At 39.7% G+C, this 16524-nt stretch overlaps 1 protein-coding gene across 1 annotated transcript in view; it reads left to right on the top strand.

The window, feature by feature from the left end:
* The window catches only part of arhgef4 (Rho guanine nucleotide exchange factor (GEF) 4), a 355442-nt gene that overhangs the window by 171889 nt on the left and 167029 nt on the right, over positions 1-16524 (top strand). The window contains exons 2-4 of the mRNA XM_072255652.1: positions 3265-8496; positions 12123-12452; positions 14209-14344. Coding sequence (XP_072111753.1) covers positions 3265-8496; positions 12123-12452; positions 14209-14344 — 5698 coding nt within the window. The remainder of the gene's footprint in view (positions 1-3264; positions 8497-12122; positions 12453-14208; positions 14345-16524) is intronic.

Below are 16524 nucleotides of genomic sequence, written 5' to 3'. Positions count from 1 at the left end.
GTAGATGTATGTACACAGAAATTAAATAAGTAGTGTGAAAATTGAAATGAAAAAAGTATTGCAGTAGTGTTTATGGCTTCAATGCTCATTTAGAAATCAGATGGCAGAGGGGAAGAAGCTGTTCCTAAATCATTGAGTGTGTGCCTTCACACTTCCTGATGAAGGGTCTTGGCTCAAGACATTACTGTTTATTCCTGCCCGGCCTGCTGAGTTTCTCCAGCGTTTTGTGTCTGTCACCTTTTAGTTTCATGCCTTTCTCTGTTTCACTATGCATTGATACAAGAATTTAGTGGTGTATTTTTTTCATTTTCTCACATTTTGTACATTTTCTCTGAACCGCTTTGAAAAATAATTTCTGATTGGGTCTTCGGCATGATGCCAGTGAAAAAATAAAATTTAACACTGGAAATCAAAGTAGTGAAATAAATAAAACACAGCTCATGTAGAGTTGCTAAAAACCATAACAAATCTTTTATTCTTCCGAAGAAAGTCCCTGCATGATATTTTGCTTTTGTTTAAGATTCAAATTTCTGTAACGCCGGCAGTCTAATTTGATGGCTTCCGTGATTAGACAAAACAAGTTTGTTGTCGAGATACCACCCACTTGAGGAATTCACCTCTATAAATGATAAGGCTTAATCCACACAGGAAGCACTTTGTTCAACACTGACTGAAGGATTGAGTCAGTGAAAGAGCTAACGTGCCTTGAATAAAAGAGGAGAACTCCGTTTGGTACCTCACAAAAATAACACTGGTTTGATACAATTCATTTAACATTCTCCAATTGCATTGCAATTGAAATGAATATTTAATGACCTTCAACTACAATCAAGCTCATTTTATGGAGAATGCAAGTGATTTAATAATGATTTTGTTCAGTGTTTTGTATGTTTAGTCATTCTCTCTCTCAGTTGTGGCCCTGACTGCAAATGTTCTATAATATAAACAGATCTGCATCAGTTCCCTGTTATCCGATTTACATAGTCAAGTGTGCCCTAGCAATGCTCAGTTCCAATACTGTTGTCTGTTTGAAAAAAAAGCTCAGTTGTGAAAAAGTGCATTTTTAAATTTGGAACACAAAATTCTTGTGGCTGATTAGACTAATGAACATAAATTGCTAACTCTGCAGGCAGTTTCAAATGTAACATCCATGACATCTGAGTGTCATTACTTCCAAAACAAAGGAGCTGAATTTCTTTGGATTCTCTTCCAAGTTTTCTCTCCTGTTGCTAGGTGGCACAGACTTGGTAGAAACCTTCACTTCCAGAGCAGGGTGAGGTTCTGAGGAACTTCCCAGTGCACTTCTCAGCTGTAAGCACAGAAGGAGATAAGGTGGTTCAAAACCCATCTGAATTCAGTCAAGAACTGTCACCATCCGATCCTTAAGAACCTCAACTCCAGCACCATTACCCGAGAGTTATATCCAAATCCTCTGATCAACAGAACTGGCAATGTTCTTTCTTTCAACAAATTGGCTAAGTTAAAATATTTATCAAGGACTTTAATCCTCCTGCCCTACCTCTCAACAGATTCCAATTTACCCTGCATTGCGGGCAGCACAGTGGCGGATAGCAAAATGCTTTACACTGCCAGTGATTGGGAGTTCAATTCCTGCTGCTGTCTGTAAAGATTTTGTATGTTCTCTCCATGACTGTGTGGGCTTCCTCATGCTCCAGTTTCCTCTCGCGTTCCAAAGATGTACAGGTTTGGACTAGCGAGTCATGGCCGTGCCCTGTCGGTGCTGGAAGCCTGGCAACATTTGCGGACATATTCAGATCGCTGCAACCAATGCATTTCTTTGTATATCTTGATGTCTTGAAGTAAATTGTGACAAATAAAGCTCATCTTAATTTTAATTTCATTGGCCTATGAATCAATAAATTATTAAATATCAATTCCATTCATGATCTTTTCACTCATATTCTGTTTGTTTTCTCTAGCCTTTGTATCCCTTTTCTCTGCTTTTGTAATCTTTCAAATTTGACCTTTTATTCTTTACCCTGTCTATAACCCAACAATTAGCATCCATGTCTATAGCTGTCAATGCCCAAGTTTCTGGAATTCACTTCTTAAAAATGTATACGTTTTTCTTCCCCTTCAAATTTCAAGTTCAAAGTAAATTTATCGTCCAGGTACGTGTACGTCACCACATACTACACTGAGATTCATTCTCTTGCAGGCCTTCACAGTAGAAAAAAGAAATACGTTGAGAAGCTGCACACAAAGACTGACAAACAACCAGTGTGCAAAAGAAGACAAACTATGCAAATACATAAATAAATAAATAATACTGAGAACCTGAGTTGTACAGTTCTTTAAAGTGAGCCTCCAGGTTGTGTTCAGTGATCAGTTCAGTGTTGAGGTGACTGAAGTTGTCCGCACTGGTTCAGGAGCCTGATGGTTGGAGGGTAATAGTGGTTCATGTACCCGGCAGTGTGGGACCTAAAACTCGTATACCTCCTTCCTAATGACAGCAACAAGATGATGGATTATGGCAGCATTCCTTGTAGATGTGGTCAATGGTGAGGCGGTTTCTTCCTGTGATAGACTGGGCTATATCCACCTCATTTTGTAGGCTTTTCCTTTCTTGGGTATTGGGGTCACCACCAGGTCGTGATGCAACCCGTCGGGATACCCTCCGCCACACACCTGTAGAGCTTTGTCAAAGTTTTAGATGACATGCTGAGTCTGTGCAAACTTCTAACAAAGTAGAGGTGCTGCCATGCCTTTTTGAAACAGTCTCAGTCTCAAGTCTTGTGATATGATAACACCAAGGCATTTAAAATTACTGAAGTGTTTTGAAGTTTCTTAGGCTTCTTAAGTTCTAAGTTTCTTCTTAGGTTCTTAGTTCAAAGCTTTTGTTTGTAGGTCTCTTTCTTTGGCTGCTGCCAATTGTTTGATTATGACTAGGGTAACTGCTTTAAGGTGTATGGCAATTTTAAAAATGTGTTCCTTTCGACATGAATTCAAAGTGTTTTTGTTACAATGAGGGAAAGAACTGGAAAGCAATCCTTTGCATATGCCTTGAAGTGCAAAGACACAAAATCAGTTATGCAGCGCAGAATGTTAGGGACACCATTGCTATTGGTGCATGGTACTCGTCATGATGTGAGCAGGACTAATAATTCACACCTGGGACCATTACATTATTGTATGCTATTGCTCAGAATGTATGTCAATGTGAAGAATTCTACTGTTAAAAATGCGAAAACTTGTCCAATTAATCCAATTAGGTAAGACTAAACCTTTACTTTCTTCTGGCAGGTCTCAGGATCCATAGAAAATCTTTCTGAACCCTGTGAATCTGAAGGGGAAGATGGTTCAGAGGAAGAATCTCCAGGATCAAGCCAACATTCTCGTGGTGCTCCACCTGGATCCAGTAAAAATGTCATAGAAACACCAACAACAAGTGAGAGAACATTGGAACCTACTAGTACATCTTCAGAGATAACGTTGACAGATCCTGAACTAAAAGTAGAAACAATTGACGCTTATACTGGTGATCGGGAAAGGCTAGTTGATATATCTGTTGATCCAGAGCTCAGTGCTAGTACCTCTGATACATTGCAGTTGTGTGCAACACAAGTAAGGACTTGTACAGTTTCCTTCTTTAGAGATTCGGAGATACAAAGCAGATCCCCTAGTCCACAGGTGAGAAATGCAGCTGCAGCAGGGACAAAATTAGTGCAAAGTGACATTTCAGAACAAACCTCTGCAGTAACGTTAAACAGCTGTCCCAGTGTGTGCCTTAAGCAAAGAATTTCCCACTCCAGAGCTAGTCATCCTGCTGCTGACACAGAACCTAAACCGGGTGACCTTTCCCCAGAAACCGAATCAGAGGCAAGCAAATTTTCTTCTCTGTCAGAACCACAGGGGGCTGAACTTTCCAATGAAGTTAATTTAGAAAAATGCAGCATTTCTTTTGAAACAAAAGCTCAACATAATATATCCTCTAGTTCAGAAACAGCATCAAGTGTTGCTTTTGATGCATACATTGGTTGTCCTGAGTTGGAACGGGACTCCAGTAAAACTTCTCTGCATACACAAGACCAGATTGCTATTCCCTCTGAAACAGAATCATTGCTAAGTGGGATTTCTTTAGACTTAAGTGTACAGCCAACTGTGTTTTCATCAGAATCACCAGAGCTAGCAAGGATTCCCCCCGATGAACAATCTGAACCTGCTTCAACATGTCTTGGGATACATTATAAATCCAATGGAATTAACCATGATCCAAGTATAATCGCTTTGGCAGAAACAGACTGGTTTTCCTCAAATAAGGAACAGATTTTACATGAAAATCCTTCAGGAGATACTGAAAACTCCACTGTAGTTTGTCCCGGAACAAGTAATACTCCTCCTGCAGAATCCACGTCAACCCGGACACCACTAGATGTGAACAGATTCAGAAGTGAAATTCCAGAGGGTCTAGAATCTGATATCATTGAAGCTTATCCAGTGGCAGATGAGACTTTGAATGGGATAATATCAAAATTAGAAACATTATGCGCTTCCCAAGATACAAACCAGAAACTAAGTGAAATTTTCTCTGAATCACATTCAAATACCCTTGAAAGTGGCTGTGAAAGAAGTAAAGACTCTGCAGAATCAAAATCAATCAGATATTCTCAGAGTGTAAGTCCAGATCAAAGTCTAATTCCCAACCAAAGAAAACCAGATTCCACTAAGACAGTTTTAGAATCAAGTGAAAATTTCAGTGCTTTTGAACCTGATCCAACATGCCCTTCTGTGCAAACAAATCAAGGTATAAGTGAAATTCTTATTGACGTTGAATCACAAATCCCCACCATTGAGACAAACAATACTTGTGGTGAAATTATATCAGAATCAATCTGGGCTTTCTTCCATCCAGACCAAGATTTAATTGAAATTGCCCCTGAAGTCGAATCACTTTCCACGAAAACAAATCCTGAGACACATGAGATTTTTGCTGGTCTTAAATCAGAGCCCGTCTGGACTTGCCTGGATTCAGAGCAAAACTTAAGTGAAATCCCATTTGAAACTGAACTACAGTGCACAGAGGCAAATGTGGTTTCTGCTGGCCTCATTTTAGATTCAGAATCAGTCTGTGTTTCCCAGGAGACAGACCGAGCTCTGAGTGAAATCCCTTCTGAAACAGAAACGGGCTTTCCTGAGATTACGCCTGGCATAATATCTGAAATAAATAAAACATCAACCTTGATAAATTCAGAGGTAAAGAGTCTGCCTGGTTTAGATGATAGGTGTCCAAAGATAGAAACAAGTGATACTGCTCAAGAATTTAAATCCGAAACCTCTTTAATTTGCCCAGTGAGTGAATTAGAGCCTTTTACAGTTTGTGTTGTAAATCAAAAAGACATCAATGGAACAAATACTACCGCCGAACTGAACACTAGTCAGGAAACCTTTCACCAACTGGGATTTGATGTCGAAAGCCGATTAGAGCAGAATGTGGTTTTTCAGGAGTCAGAGGGCTACACAGATGTAAGTGAGATTTCGGAAACCAAGGTAAGCAACCAAGAAGTACATCAAGACCAAAGTGAAATTTCTGCAAGTGGAAAAGTGGACATAAGTGACCCTATTTCGGAAGTAAGATCCACTCATTGTAACTCATTTGAACTGCTACCTGGGGAAACGACTCGGGAAATCCTTTCAGCTTGGCCAGAGACTGAGCAAACTACTTATGAAGAAAGTGTACACAACATCACTGAAGCTAAGCTGGAATCAACATGTTCTTCCATTGAAGTTAATGTTGAAGGGAGTGGAGTAGTTCCCCTTGAGACAGGATCTGGGACTACTGAGGAAACAGCAGGAGCAACACAAAGAACAAGAAGTAGTTCCACAGAGAGACATGGAGAAGATTCTGAAGAGGGTAAATTGAAAGTTACGCAGATTTTCTCTCAAACTCAAACAGAACCACATGAACATATAATTGAGGGAAAGCAAGGGGATATCACTGACTTAACATCACCAGGAAAGGAGCAAAATGAGAATTTTGACAGAGGTTTTGAGACACATCTGTCAAGTCAGAGGATTAATGAAACACTGGTTTTGAGGGACAGCTATTCACACACAGACCCAGAGGTTAGAAGTATAGAAAAACATGAGATTGACCTTCAAACGGACAAACAAACAAGTATGGCTTCAGTTAATGCAAGGGTTGATTCAGAAAGTCCTCCCAACACCACACCAACTGAGGTTTTCCTTGAGAGGGCAATAGAAACTAACAAAATTTATTCTGATGACACTAGTGTCAGAAGGGAGAATGCTTTTGAACTCACTGGCCAGGAAAGTGCACACACACTTGTGCTGATTGAACAACCTATTAAAGAGTGCAGCGAAACAGACCCAGAAACAGATAAATTGCATTTGGTATTCGAAGCTACCACAGAACAAAACTTAAGGATAAGTAATGTCTCTGGTGAGGAACAAACAGGGGTAGTTGACATTCCTTCTCAAACTAGCATAGAAGCAGGTCTTGATTCAGAATCTGAACCAAGAAAGGTTTTTGTTGAAGGATTGTCAGTATCAGAGACTACTAACACCCTTGAACAGAATAGCACTGCTGAAAAAAATAAAATGGAGATAACTGATGCTGAGCTAGAGCAAACAATCTTTTTTGTTGAAAAAGGGTTCAGAGACAATATTGTAGCTCCTGAAAACGGTTTGGAAAACCATCCAATCAGTATTCAAGGTACTGACTCAAAGACAGCTGAACTTCCAGTAGAAGCAAAATTAAAAGACACTGGAATTGCAAACGCAGATGTGCACAGAAAATACATTGGCATACCTGCAGAGGTAGACTCTCTGCAAACTGAAAACACTGACAGCATGGATTATGACAAAATAGTGGATGAACAACAAGCCAATTGTGAAAATGGCAGCCAAGAGACAATTAAATTAGATGGTGAACCTACTGATAGTCCACCAGTTATTTATGATACTGATGGTAACAGTACAACTAGTGAAGAACTAGAGGAAAGGACTTACCCATTTGGAAGTAACAGCAGCTTACATAAAGCACTTCAGAGACAGAGCTCCACAAAAGGAGAAGATCGGTTTGGATCGTTCTCCTCCTTAAACTCCTTCACCGCTTCTTTCAAAAGCTCAAAATTTTCAGTTTTCACTAAAATGGCATCATTTAGGAGAAACAAATCATGGTCACAAGAACATCAAACTGAAAGTACCAACAGAGAGGGGAACAAGAGGCAACAGGTGCGAGATGCGGAAGAGAATAAAATACAAACCAAGAGCAATGCAAATTGTGTCTCAGTGTATAAAGTGCATTACCCAAGCTATAAAATTCATCTGCCTCATCACGTCAAAGATAAGAGTGAACATCCAATTTTGGATGGTTCAGACGAAGACAATGATGTTTTCGAAAGTAGCAGTCCGTCGAACCAAAATGTGAGTAGAGCATTTGGCACTGGTGGACGCCAGGATGTAGAAGGTATGGGAGAAGTTCAGAGTGTGGCAGAGATTGGTCATTATTTCCATAGCAGAATCACAGACTCTATAGAGGGAGATGACATTAACACAGAGGATCAAAATACCAAAATAGCTCCCACAACAGATAGCAGTTGTAAAAAGAGCAGAAGTGCCGACAGCCTTAACCTTAGAATGAAACGGGCTTTTGCTAATAAATCACTCTCCAGTTTCTTTGAAACAAAATCTGGAGAAAAAGAAAGTGCCCATCAGCACTCAAAATCTCACAAGAAATTTGATGGTGATGATGGCAAATCAAGGCACATGTCCTGGAAAAGGTTCATGAGACTAAACGAGTCGGAATCCATAAAGGGATTAAATCCATCGAGCACTTCAAGTACAAGCAGTGGGGAAAGTCAACTCATAAGGACACAGTCTCAAGTGCACAGTGAATATGCAAGGCGGATCTCAATGGATCAGGTTGACAGTGGCCACCCCTTATCACCCTCCTCACCTCCACCAGCTCGGAGGTCATGCAGAGCTCAGTTTTCAAGTTGCTCCTCTGACTCAGATTTTGTTGCAAAACCAGTCGAACAAAGAGGGAAAAGAACATCTCCAAATGGATTGAGACTTGCACTGATGCCCAACAATAATCTGGAAACTGATGATGGTTTCAGAACTACACCAAGTCAGTCCATCCCACACACTTTAATGAATCAGTTAAGCCCTACTTGGAATAGGCCTGGTGTGATTTCCGAATGCTTTGATGGTCCTTTCCCTGCAAGGCCTATGAGTCCTAAACCTCAAAGTCCAAGGTCAAGTTTTCGAAGGAGCTTTCGTTCCAGCAACAGAGGTAGCACTTCGTCGTGGACTTCCTTGGATTCTAGCAGGACAACAGATGGTGCGTTGGAAAGCCCTGAAAGGCCGACAACATCAAAACCAAGAGGAAACCTCCTTCTTTCAGTACAGTCCCTGAATTATGAATGTCAGAAAGAGGACAGTGGAATAAGCAGTCAATCACAGACAAGTCTAAATACGACATCTTCAGTCATTGACATTGCCAAAGATGAGGTGAGTGGTTCAGATATTATTGCATACAATACAGCTATAAAAGCAGCTTTCCAATTACCTTAATAATTGCACATTAATTTCTCCAGCAGTTTGTTTTTTTTGCACATCTCTTAAGTATTCAATATGAAACTACTTGCTCTCTTAATGTGCCAGTACAGAAAAACTTAGTATTGTTAAAAACCAAGATCCAGATCTTGTTGCTTTACACATAAGCTATTGAAAACGGGCAGGATGGGGGTCAGGCAGAGCAGGCCATAACCCTGCCCAGCTAATTAGTTTTATAGATTCTTCACCAAGTCCAAAGTCACTTGTTTCTGGGGTGGAACCTGATATTTCTGGGTCTACTTGTGCCTCCCCCAACATTTGACAAGGTACAAAGTGTGGTTCACCTTTGCCACCAGATACGATTTCCAGCTCAGTCATGCATGGAACAATGAAGCATTAACCAGGGAATAAGTTTTCATTGGATAGTAGTGGCTTCTGTGAACATCTAATTCTCTATAAACAAAAGCACAAGTGACTTTCTTCATTATTAGATAATCTAGCAGTTTTCCACTTGTTACCCTATAATTGTCCTCGAAAGAGTCATCTCTGTTTCTCCCTGATGAAGAGCATATTGACCAGTTCCAGTTTTAGATCTGACCAAATTATTGCTAAGAGCTCCTTCCTTGTGAAAAATGATAATCATCTTGTTGGAAAAATTGGCATAAAATAGATCTTTACTTTTTTTTGTAGTATAAATCCTTTCTGGGGACAAATTCAGAATGACTTTCCATGAAGAACTGTGTAAAATTCTCACTAGAATGCTCAGTATTTGTCAATATGTTTGGAATGATTCTGACTAAACCATGAGGCAGGTACCCAGCCTTAAACTGTTCTAAGATTATCATGATCTATAAACACATACTGTTCTTTTACATAGACCATAGAATACTACAGCACAGTACAGACCCTCAGCCCATGATGTGGTGCTGACCTTTTAACCTACACTAAGATCAATCTAACCCTTTTCCCCTACATAGCCCACCATTTTTTTCTCATCCATGTGCCTATCTAAGAGTTTCTTAAATGTCCCTAATGTATCTGCATCTACCACGGTTCATGGCAGGACATTTCATGCATTCACCACTCACTGGGTAAAGAAGTTACTTCTGACATCTCCCCTATACTTTCTATCAATCACCTTAACATTAAAGCCCCTCATATTAGACATTTCTGCCCTGGGAAAAAGTTTCTGGCTATCCATACAATCTATGCCTCTATCAAGCCACCTCGCATTCTCCTTTGCTGCCAAGAGTGAAGCCCTATCTTGCTCAACTTATTCTGGTGAGACATGTCCTCTGGTCCAGACGGCATCCTAGTAAATCTCCACTGCACCCTCCCTAAAGCTGTTATATCCAATGAGGTGACTAGAACTGAACTCTATATTCCAATCTGTGTTCTAACCAGGTTTTTATAGAGTTGCAATGTTACCTAGTGGCTCTTGAGCTCCCTCCCGAGACGAATGAAGGCCAAAATACCATACACCTTCTTAACCACCCTATCGATTTCCACCCAATTTCAATTGGAATGGAACAACTAAGGAAGCTTTATTTGGCTTAATTTCAAAATGCCAAGCTTAAACTAAAGATAGCTGCTTTTTATATGTATTGTAAATCGCAATGACATACTATATGAAAAATATAGATGATATTTGATTTTGAAATGGTGAATCTACCACCTACTGGCCAATAGTAGCAAATGCAGAGATTTCTGGATTACCTTTGGGTCATTATTGATTTTTTTTAAAGCAAACTCTTTGTATTTATATATGTCCATTGTAACATATAACATGCCCTGAATTTTGTGGTCTGCCACAAGCTACCCACACCTGCATACCCTTCCTTATTCTCCAATAGGAACAAAGGGACATAATCAGCTTCAATCCCCGTGGCAAGTTCTATTGCCATGTAAATATATTTGTGAGGGAGGTGGAGACAGAGAAACCCAACCCATGGAAATGATAATTAAACCTTGGGAACCCGTAAGCTATATCTACATGTTTATCCAACTGTCAAAATTATAGAGAAAGTTTGTGAAAACTTTAAAAACAATTGAAATGTGAAAATATTTATCAAGCTATTAAACTAAGTAAAAAAGAACAAAACATTTAATAAATTGTTGAAAAGGAAACAAAAGCATTTAAAACTATTTAAATAAGTTCAATTAATAAGTAATCTAAAGACAGCAAATGTGCCTTAATACTTTTGTGGGTTGTTCAGATAGATTGTCCACTGTCAATGATTGGCAGTTTCCCCGGCTTTGCGCTCCACCAATAGACTCCATGTGTTGGTACAAAGTTTGAAAAATGCCAATAGTTAGATAGTTCAAGACTTCCATATTTCACACTCTCGCTTAGCATGTGGGAATCTGAATCTTCTTGGAATTTCCATGAAGAAAGGCAAACAGTGGTCTATGAAGCCTTCAGTACTTCTTTGCAAAATCCGCCCTTCAGTGTAAGTGGTACATAGCGTTCAGCATGGTTTTCATGTCTAATAACGAGTGGATAAAATTATTGGGTCAAGGTGGAGGGCAACCCTTGCATATGGCCATCTTTAAATACTTTAAAGCAATATCAAATTAGTTGAATTCCAGAAAAAAAGTTTTATTGTACTCACTTACTCCGGGCATAGACAACTATTCCCAATAAAACTTTTCACATTCTGGTTCTGATATGCATGGAATTAAACAGTGTCAAGAATTAAACTGAACTAATTTGACACCACATTAACAATCCATTATGCAGGTTTTGAAGCCTAAAATGAGTTCATGAGCATCAATCCCCACACTTTTTTATTGTAGTTGATATTGGTTGCTATTGATATTTGACCTATCAATCCTTAATTTTATCAAGTGTACGATGAAATAAATAACTTGATGCATGCTTGAGGCAAAGCAAATAATGTCCTAAAATAACATGATGGATAACACACAATGCTCATCCAATAAAATTTATCCATTGTTATCTGCTCTTGGTAGATGAATTCTCCTCTAAAATTCCTGCACCTTCAAATGTCTCCACTTTAGAGTAACATTTGTCAGACCCACTTCAAGATGAGTTAAACATGACAGTGAAACGTATCTCAAAAACTTGCAAGAGCTTCATAAAGAGAATACAGGTTACTACAAGTCCAAATAAATTTATTGTCATTCATAACAATTGAACCAAACTTGTTTAAAACCACAATTACTCTTCAAGATTGAGATTAGCTTAATATTACTTCAGTAGTGACTGTAACATTTAACAAAGGGCTCGCTCTTGAAATACTTTGTATCTCTGAACATTTTTCTCAGAAAGAAATGCCTGTCAATTTTTCTTGATTTGATGTCTGTTGAGAGAGGGGGGAAGAGGTCTTGACACACTTGCAAGCCAGACGTTTCTGTGGATGATTATAATGCCTGTTTTATTCACCTGCTAAACCTTAAACAAGAAGAATGTTAAGTTCTGATTTTCTGATTTTCCTGAAGGCCAGGAAAGTGATCATGCTGCCAGTGGCCCTATGTTCCATTGCTATATCACATGTCCTCATGTTCATTCCTTAAATGTTTGTGTCTGACACATTTCTCTACCCGGCACTGCCACACAGGAAGTAAGTAAGCATCCAAACCAGCCAACACAGGAGATGAACCCAACTGCTTCAGCGGTCCTGAGGAGCCATCAGCAGAGCCACCTGCGGCAGCGCCCCTTCTCAGACAGCGGACAGATGGCCTGGCTACATGGTTGCACTGAGCAAGAAGCGAAATGTAAACTAGACAGTGAGGATGACATGGAAGAGTTATGCTTACCATCTTACAAGCGATGCAGCTCAGATGAGTTGCTGCAGGAAGAAGCAAGGAAGAGGCGGAGGAAGTTGATTGCAGATGTAAAGAACAGCAGAAAACGTCATGGCAGGACCAACGCTGAGACTCGCAATGAAGTAAGATAACGCATCAAGTCCTCTGAAGTACTGTGAGCTGTGAAGTACTTTTACACCTTCATCTTCTTCTCCTAGCTCTGTGTCTCTGGATGCCTCACTTCACAAACTGTCCTCTTAATCATTTGTGTTCTGCATTACTATCACTTCATGGTTGGCTCTGGCTCTCTAGTCTTGAGGTATTACTGTCTTTTCAACATTATGAACAGTTCACTTGATCTTCAAAAGTGCATTGCAAATTGGTAATAAGTAATAGCAGGCAGCATGTGCCACACATTGAGAATGTATAAGTGTTACTTGCTCCCAAAAGGATTTTGTGTAATTCCAATGACTTATTATCTTGCATAGTGTGCATTTGGGAACTGACTTCCAATGAATCTCCTTATTCTTGTTCCCTTTTCTGTCTTCCCTTCACCAACCATTGTGTGGATATGGTGTTATAATTGACTAGAAAGATGTATTTTCATGACCCAGTTTGGGGCTATCAGTTTGTTCCTGATTATACAGAGTAATGGTGTAATTTATTGTGTTTGGTGATTTCCTCTGTTTATTACTCAAAGTGAAATTGTTAAAATGGTCCTTTATAGAATGTTTAGAGCCTGACTTGAAATAACAAGTGAGAGAAATTTCCACAAAATGATTACCCATGTCACTGTGCACAGCAATTAGAGATACCCTTGCCACATACTTCCAACAATTCATCATATTTGTTTGTTTATTTATTTATTGCAGGGGGTCCCAAACTATAGTCTATAGACCCCTTGCTTAATGGCATTGATCCATGGCATAAAAAAGGTTGGGAGCCCCTGATTTATTGAGACACAGTACAGACCCTCCCAGCCCTTCAAACTGCACCGGCCAGCCACCCCTGATTTATCCCTAGTCTAATCACGGGACAATTATTATGACCAATTAACCCACCAACCGGTGCGTCTTTCGACTGTGGGTGGAAACTGGAGCATCTGGAGGAAACCCACATGGTCATAGGGAGAAGGTACAAACTCCTTACAGACAGTGGCGCAAATTGAACCTGGGCTGCTGGTACTGTAAAATGTTGTGTTAACCACTACACTACTGTACCACCCAAAAGCATCTACTTTTCATTTTATTTTTGTTGTCAATTAAGTCCTTTACCCTGTCCCTCCCTTCCTACAGCATGGGGCATAACCAAATAGTAATATTAAATCTGAAATCATCTTTCATTTACAATTCACTTAAGCAAATTTAATCTGTTCTTTCTTTGCTTGAGGGTGCAGAGGAAGTAAAGTATTTCGTAATGCAACATTCTATAACTTGATGTATTCCCACTTTCGTACTTATTTCATTTCTTGGCTTTTTCTGTGACTACTTACCTTTGTTTTGTCTAAAGATTACTAAAAATCCTTCCAGTCATAATATACTTGACACCTGGAAAAGAGTGCCTACTCACCATATCTACTAGAAGTGTAGTATGTACACCACTCTTAATCTTTGAGGATAGCGAAAGGATCATTTCATAAGTGTTAAATTATTCAAATAGACTCGCTTTAACAATGTCAATTGTAAAGTTTTGCTATTAAAAATATTATCTTTGTTTCACTATCATTTCCATCATTTTGATAAGTGCGCTTAATATTTGGTCTGTCTGTGTATCAAATATCAGTTTGGGTGAATGGAATGTTTGATATCTAATGAGAAATCAAACATCATTTATGCTCAGAATTGTACAAGACTGAACTAGACAATTCAATTACACTGAATTCTTTATCTTTTTCCCTAGGTTGGAATGAGATTTCCCTATCTACCACCTCTCTCTGCTACCTTCAAAAACATACCCCTGAGATTTCTTACCTTATCCCAGAGCACACCAACAGGACTGGACTGTCTAGGGTATAAACACTGGATGGAAACTTCAGGTACGTAATCCAAGATGATTTAGTGATTGATTTTCCCTTGAACAAATGCAACACGTTTGAAAACAATCAGCGCTCTGAATACCTCTTTAAAGTAAAGTACTTGTCCCAATTTGTCTAATTCACAATGTTTGACCTGTAGCTTGGACGCTATCTCAGCAAAATATACAGTACCAAATGCACACCCATTCCAGCCTGTGGATCTGAAGAATGTTGTACAACTAAAAATAAATTTCCGGAGAGAACTAATGATTTAGTCACCTCAAAATGCTGGGTATTTCAGTGTGGAATTCTTCTCTTCAAGTTCTAGTTCAAATTTAGTTGTCAGTCAACCATATGCATGTATACTGCCAAACGGAGCAGTGTTCCTCTGGGGCCAAGTTTCAAAACACAGTTCTTACAATCACTACGTACTGTGAAGTACTATGAAGTGTGGGGATTGGAGTTAGGGGGATTATGAAGTGTGGGGATTGGAGTTAGGGGGATTATGAAGTGTGGGGATTAGAGTTAGGGGTAATATGAAGTGTGGGGATTAGAGTTAGGGGTATTATGAAGTGTGGGGGGGATTGGAGTTAGGCATATTATGAAGTGTGGGGATTAGAGTTAGGGGTATTATGAAGTGTGGGGATTAGAGTTAGGGGTACTATGAAGTGTGGGGATTAGAGTTAGGGGTATTATGAAGTGTGGGGATTGGAGTTAGGGGTATCATGGAGTGCAGGGATTGGAGTTAGGGGTATTATGAAGTTTAGGGATTGGATTTAGGGGTATTATGAAGTTTAGGAAATGGAGCCTGGAGAAATATGAAGAGTAGGGATTGGAGTTTGGAGTATTATGAAGTGTAGGGATTGGAGTTAGGGGTATTATGAAGGGTAAGGATTGGAGTTAGGAGTATTATGAAGTGTAGGGATTGGAGTTAGTGGTATTATGAAGGGTAAGGATTTGTGTTATCATGAAAAACAAAGAAGCATGAGAAAATCTAAGTGATCTTGTTCTAATGAGACATTGATATCCTCATGCACTTTTGTGTCTATTTAGATTACTTTATGTGGGTGTTGACTGGATGCGTTAATATGACATCTGGTGTGAATTGAGTAGATACGTTGTGACATCAAGCAGCACATAATGCTGATTTGACATTACAATGCCATTTTGAAGATCATCACTTCAGCTAGAACCCCCTTTTAACTCTGCAGAACTGAAGATACCTGAAGCAGCAGGAATGATTCTTCTCTTGTGCATCTCAAAAAATCATCAACTGCTTGCAAGTTGCTCACTGATTTTTATTCAGTATTTTCTGATACAAGAGTGTGGTTGTATTTGCGAGATCCTTACATTTGCTCCATAGGATCCATAGCATTGTGTAACTGCGACTTGCTCTGAAATTCTACAAGAAGCTGAAGTTATAAGACATGCCTACTATACCAGAAACACCCCGTGGAGTACACCATGACTGGAAGACTGAGCAGAGGGCTTGCAGGATAGCATAAAATGTTGTAAGAGAGAGAGGATGGTCTTCTGTGTGGAGGCTGTATATGCCTGTGGTATTTAGGGAGTAATTCTCATCCCTGAACCTCAGTATATGAGATGACTAGTGTTTGGTGAAGTTTGCCTCTTTGAGATCAGCTGTAATACTGCATCCACGCCTGCAAGCACATTCCAAGTGCCTGCCAAGATAACATAACAAAGGACCTTTATGTGCTTAGATGGAGCCACCTTGTGTAAGATAGATCAACGAACCTGTAGGTTCATAGAGCCTCTGTACTGACTCAGTATATAGAGGAAACACACATAGGTTTCGATTTGGCAGGCTTTCCCACAGCAAAACTTCTTTCAGTTAGACAATAGACAATAGACAATAGGTGCAGGAGTAGGCCATTCAGCCCATCGAGCCAGCACCACCATTCACTGAGATGGCATGACCAGAAGGGATTTCAGAGTCTAGGTGGTGTGTGACCAATTGTAGTTAAAGGTCAATATTGTGGTAGCAGTCATAGTGCCTCATTCCCCTGCAGTGTACTATCATTTGACAACCCACAGCAGATAAGGGCTAAATGTGGATGATAGGAGCAATGACTCTGGCATTCAAGCCCATGTAAGGACTGTTGTTTTGCTGAACCTACAGCTCTGTCCTCTGGACTGTTCTGGAGGAGCGCTATAATACTCAGGACAGCTCTGTGCTCCGG

Source organism: Mobula birostris, chromosome 4 (assembly GCF_030028105.1).
Source record: "Mobula birostris isolate sMobBir1 chromosome 4, sMobBir1.hap1, whole genome shotgun sequence".
Lineage (NCBI taxonomy): Eukaryota > Metazoa > Chordata > Chondrichthyes > Myliobatiformes > Myliobatidae > Mobula > Mobula birostris.
This window is presented reverse-complemented; position numbering and strand designations above follow the sequence as displayed.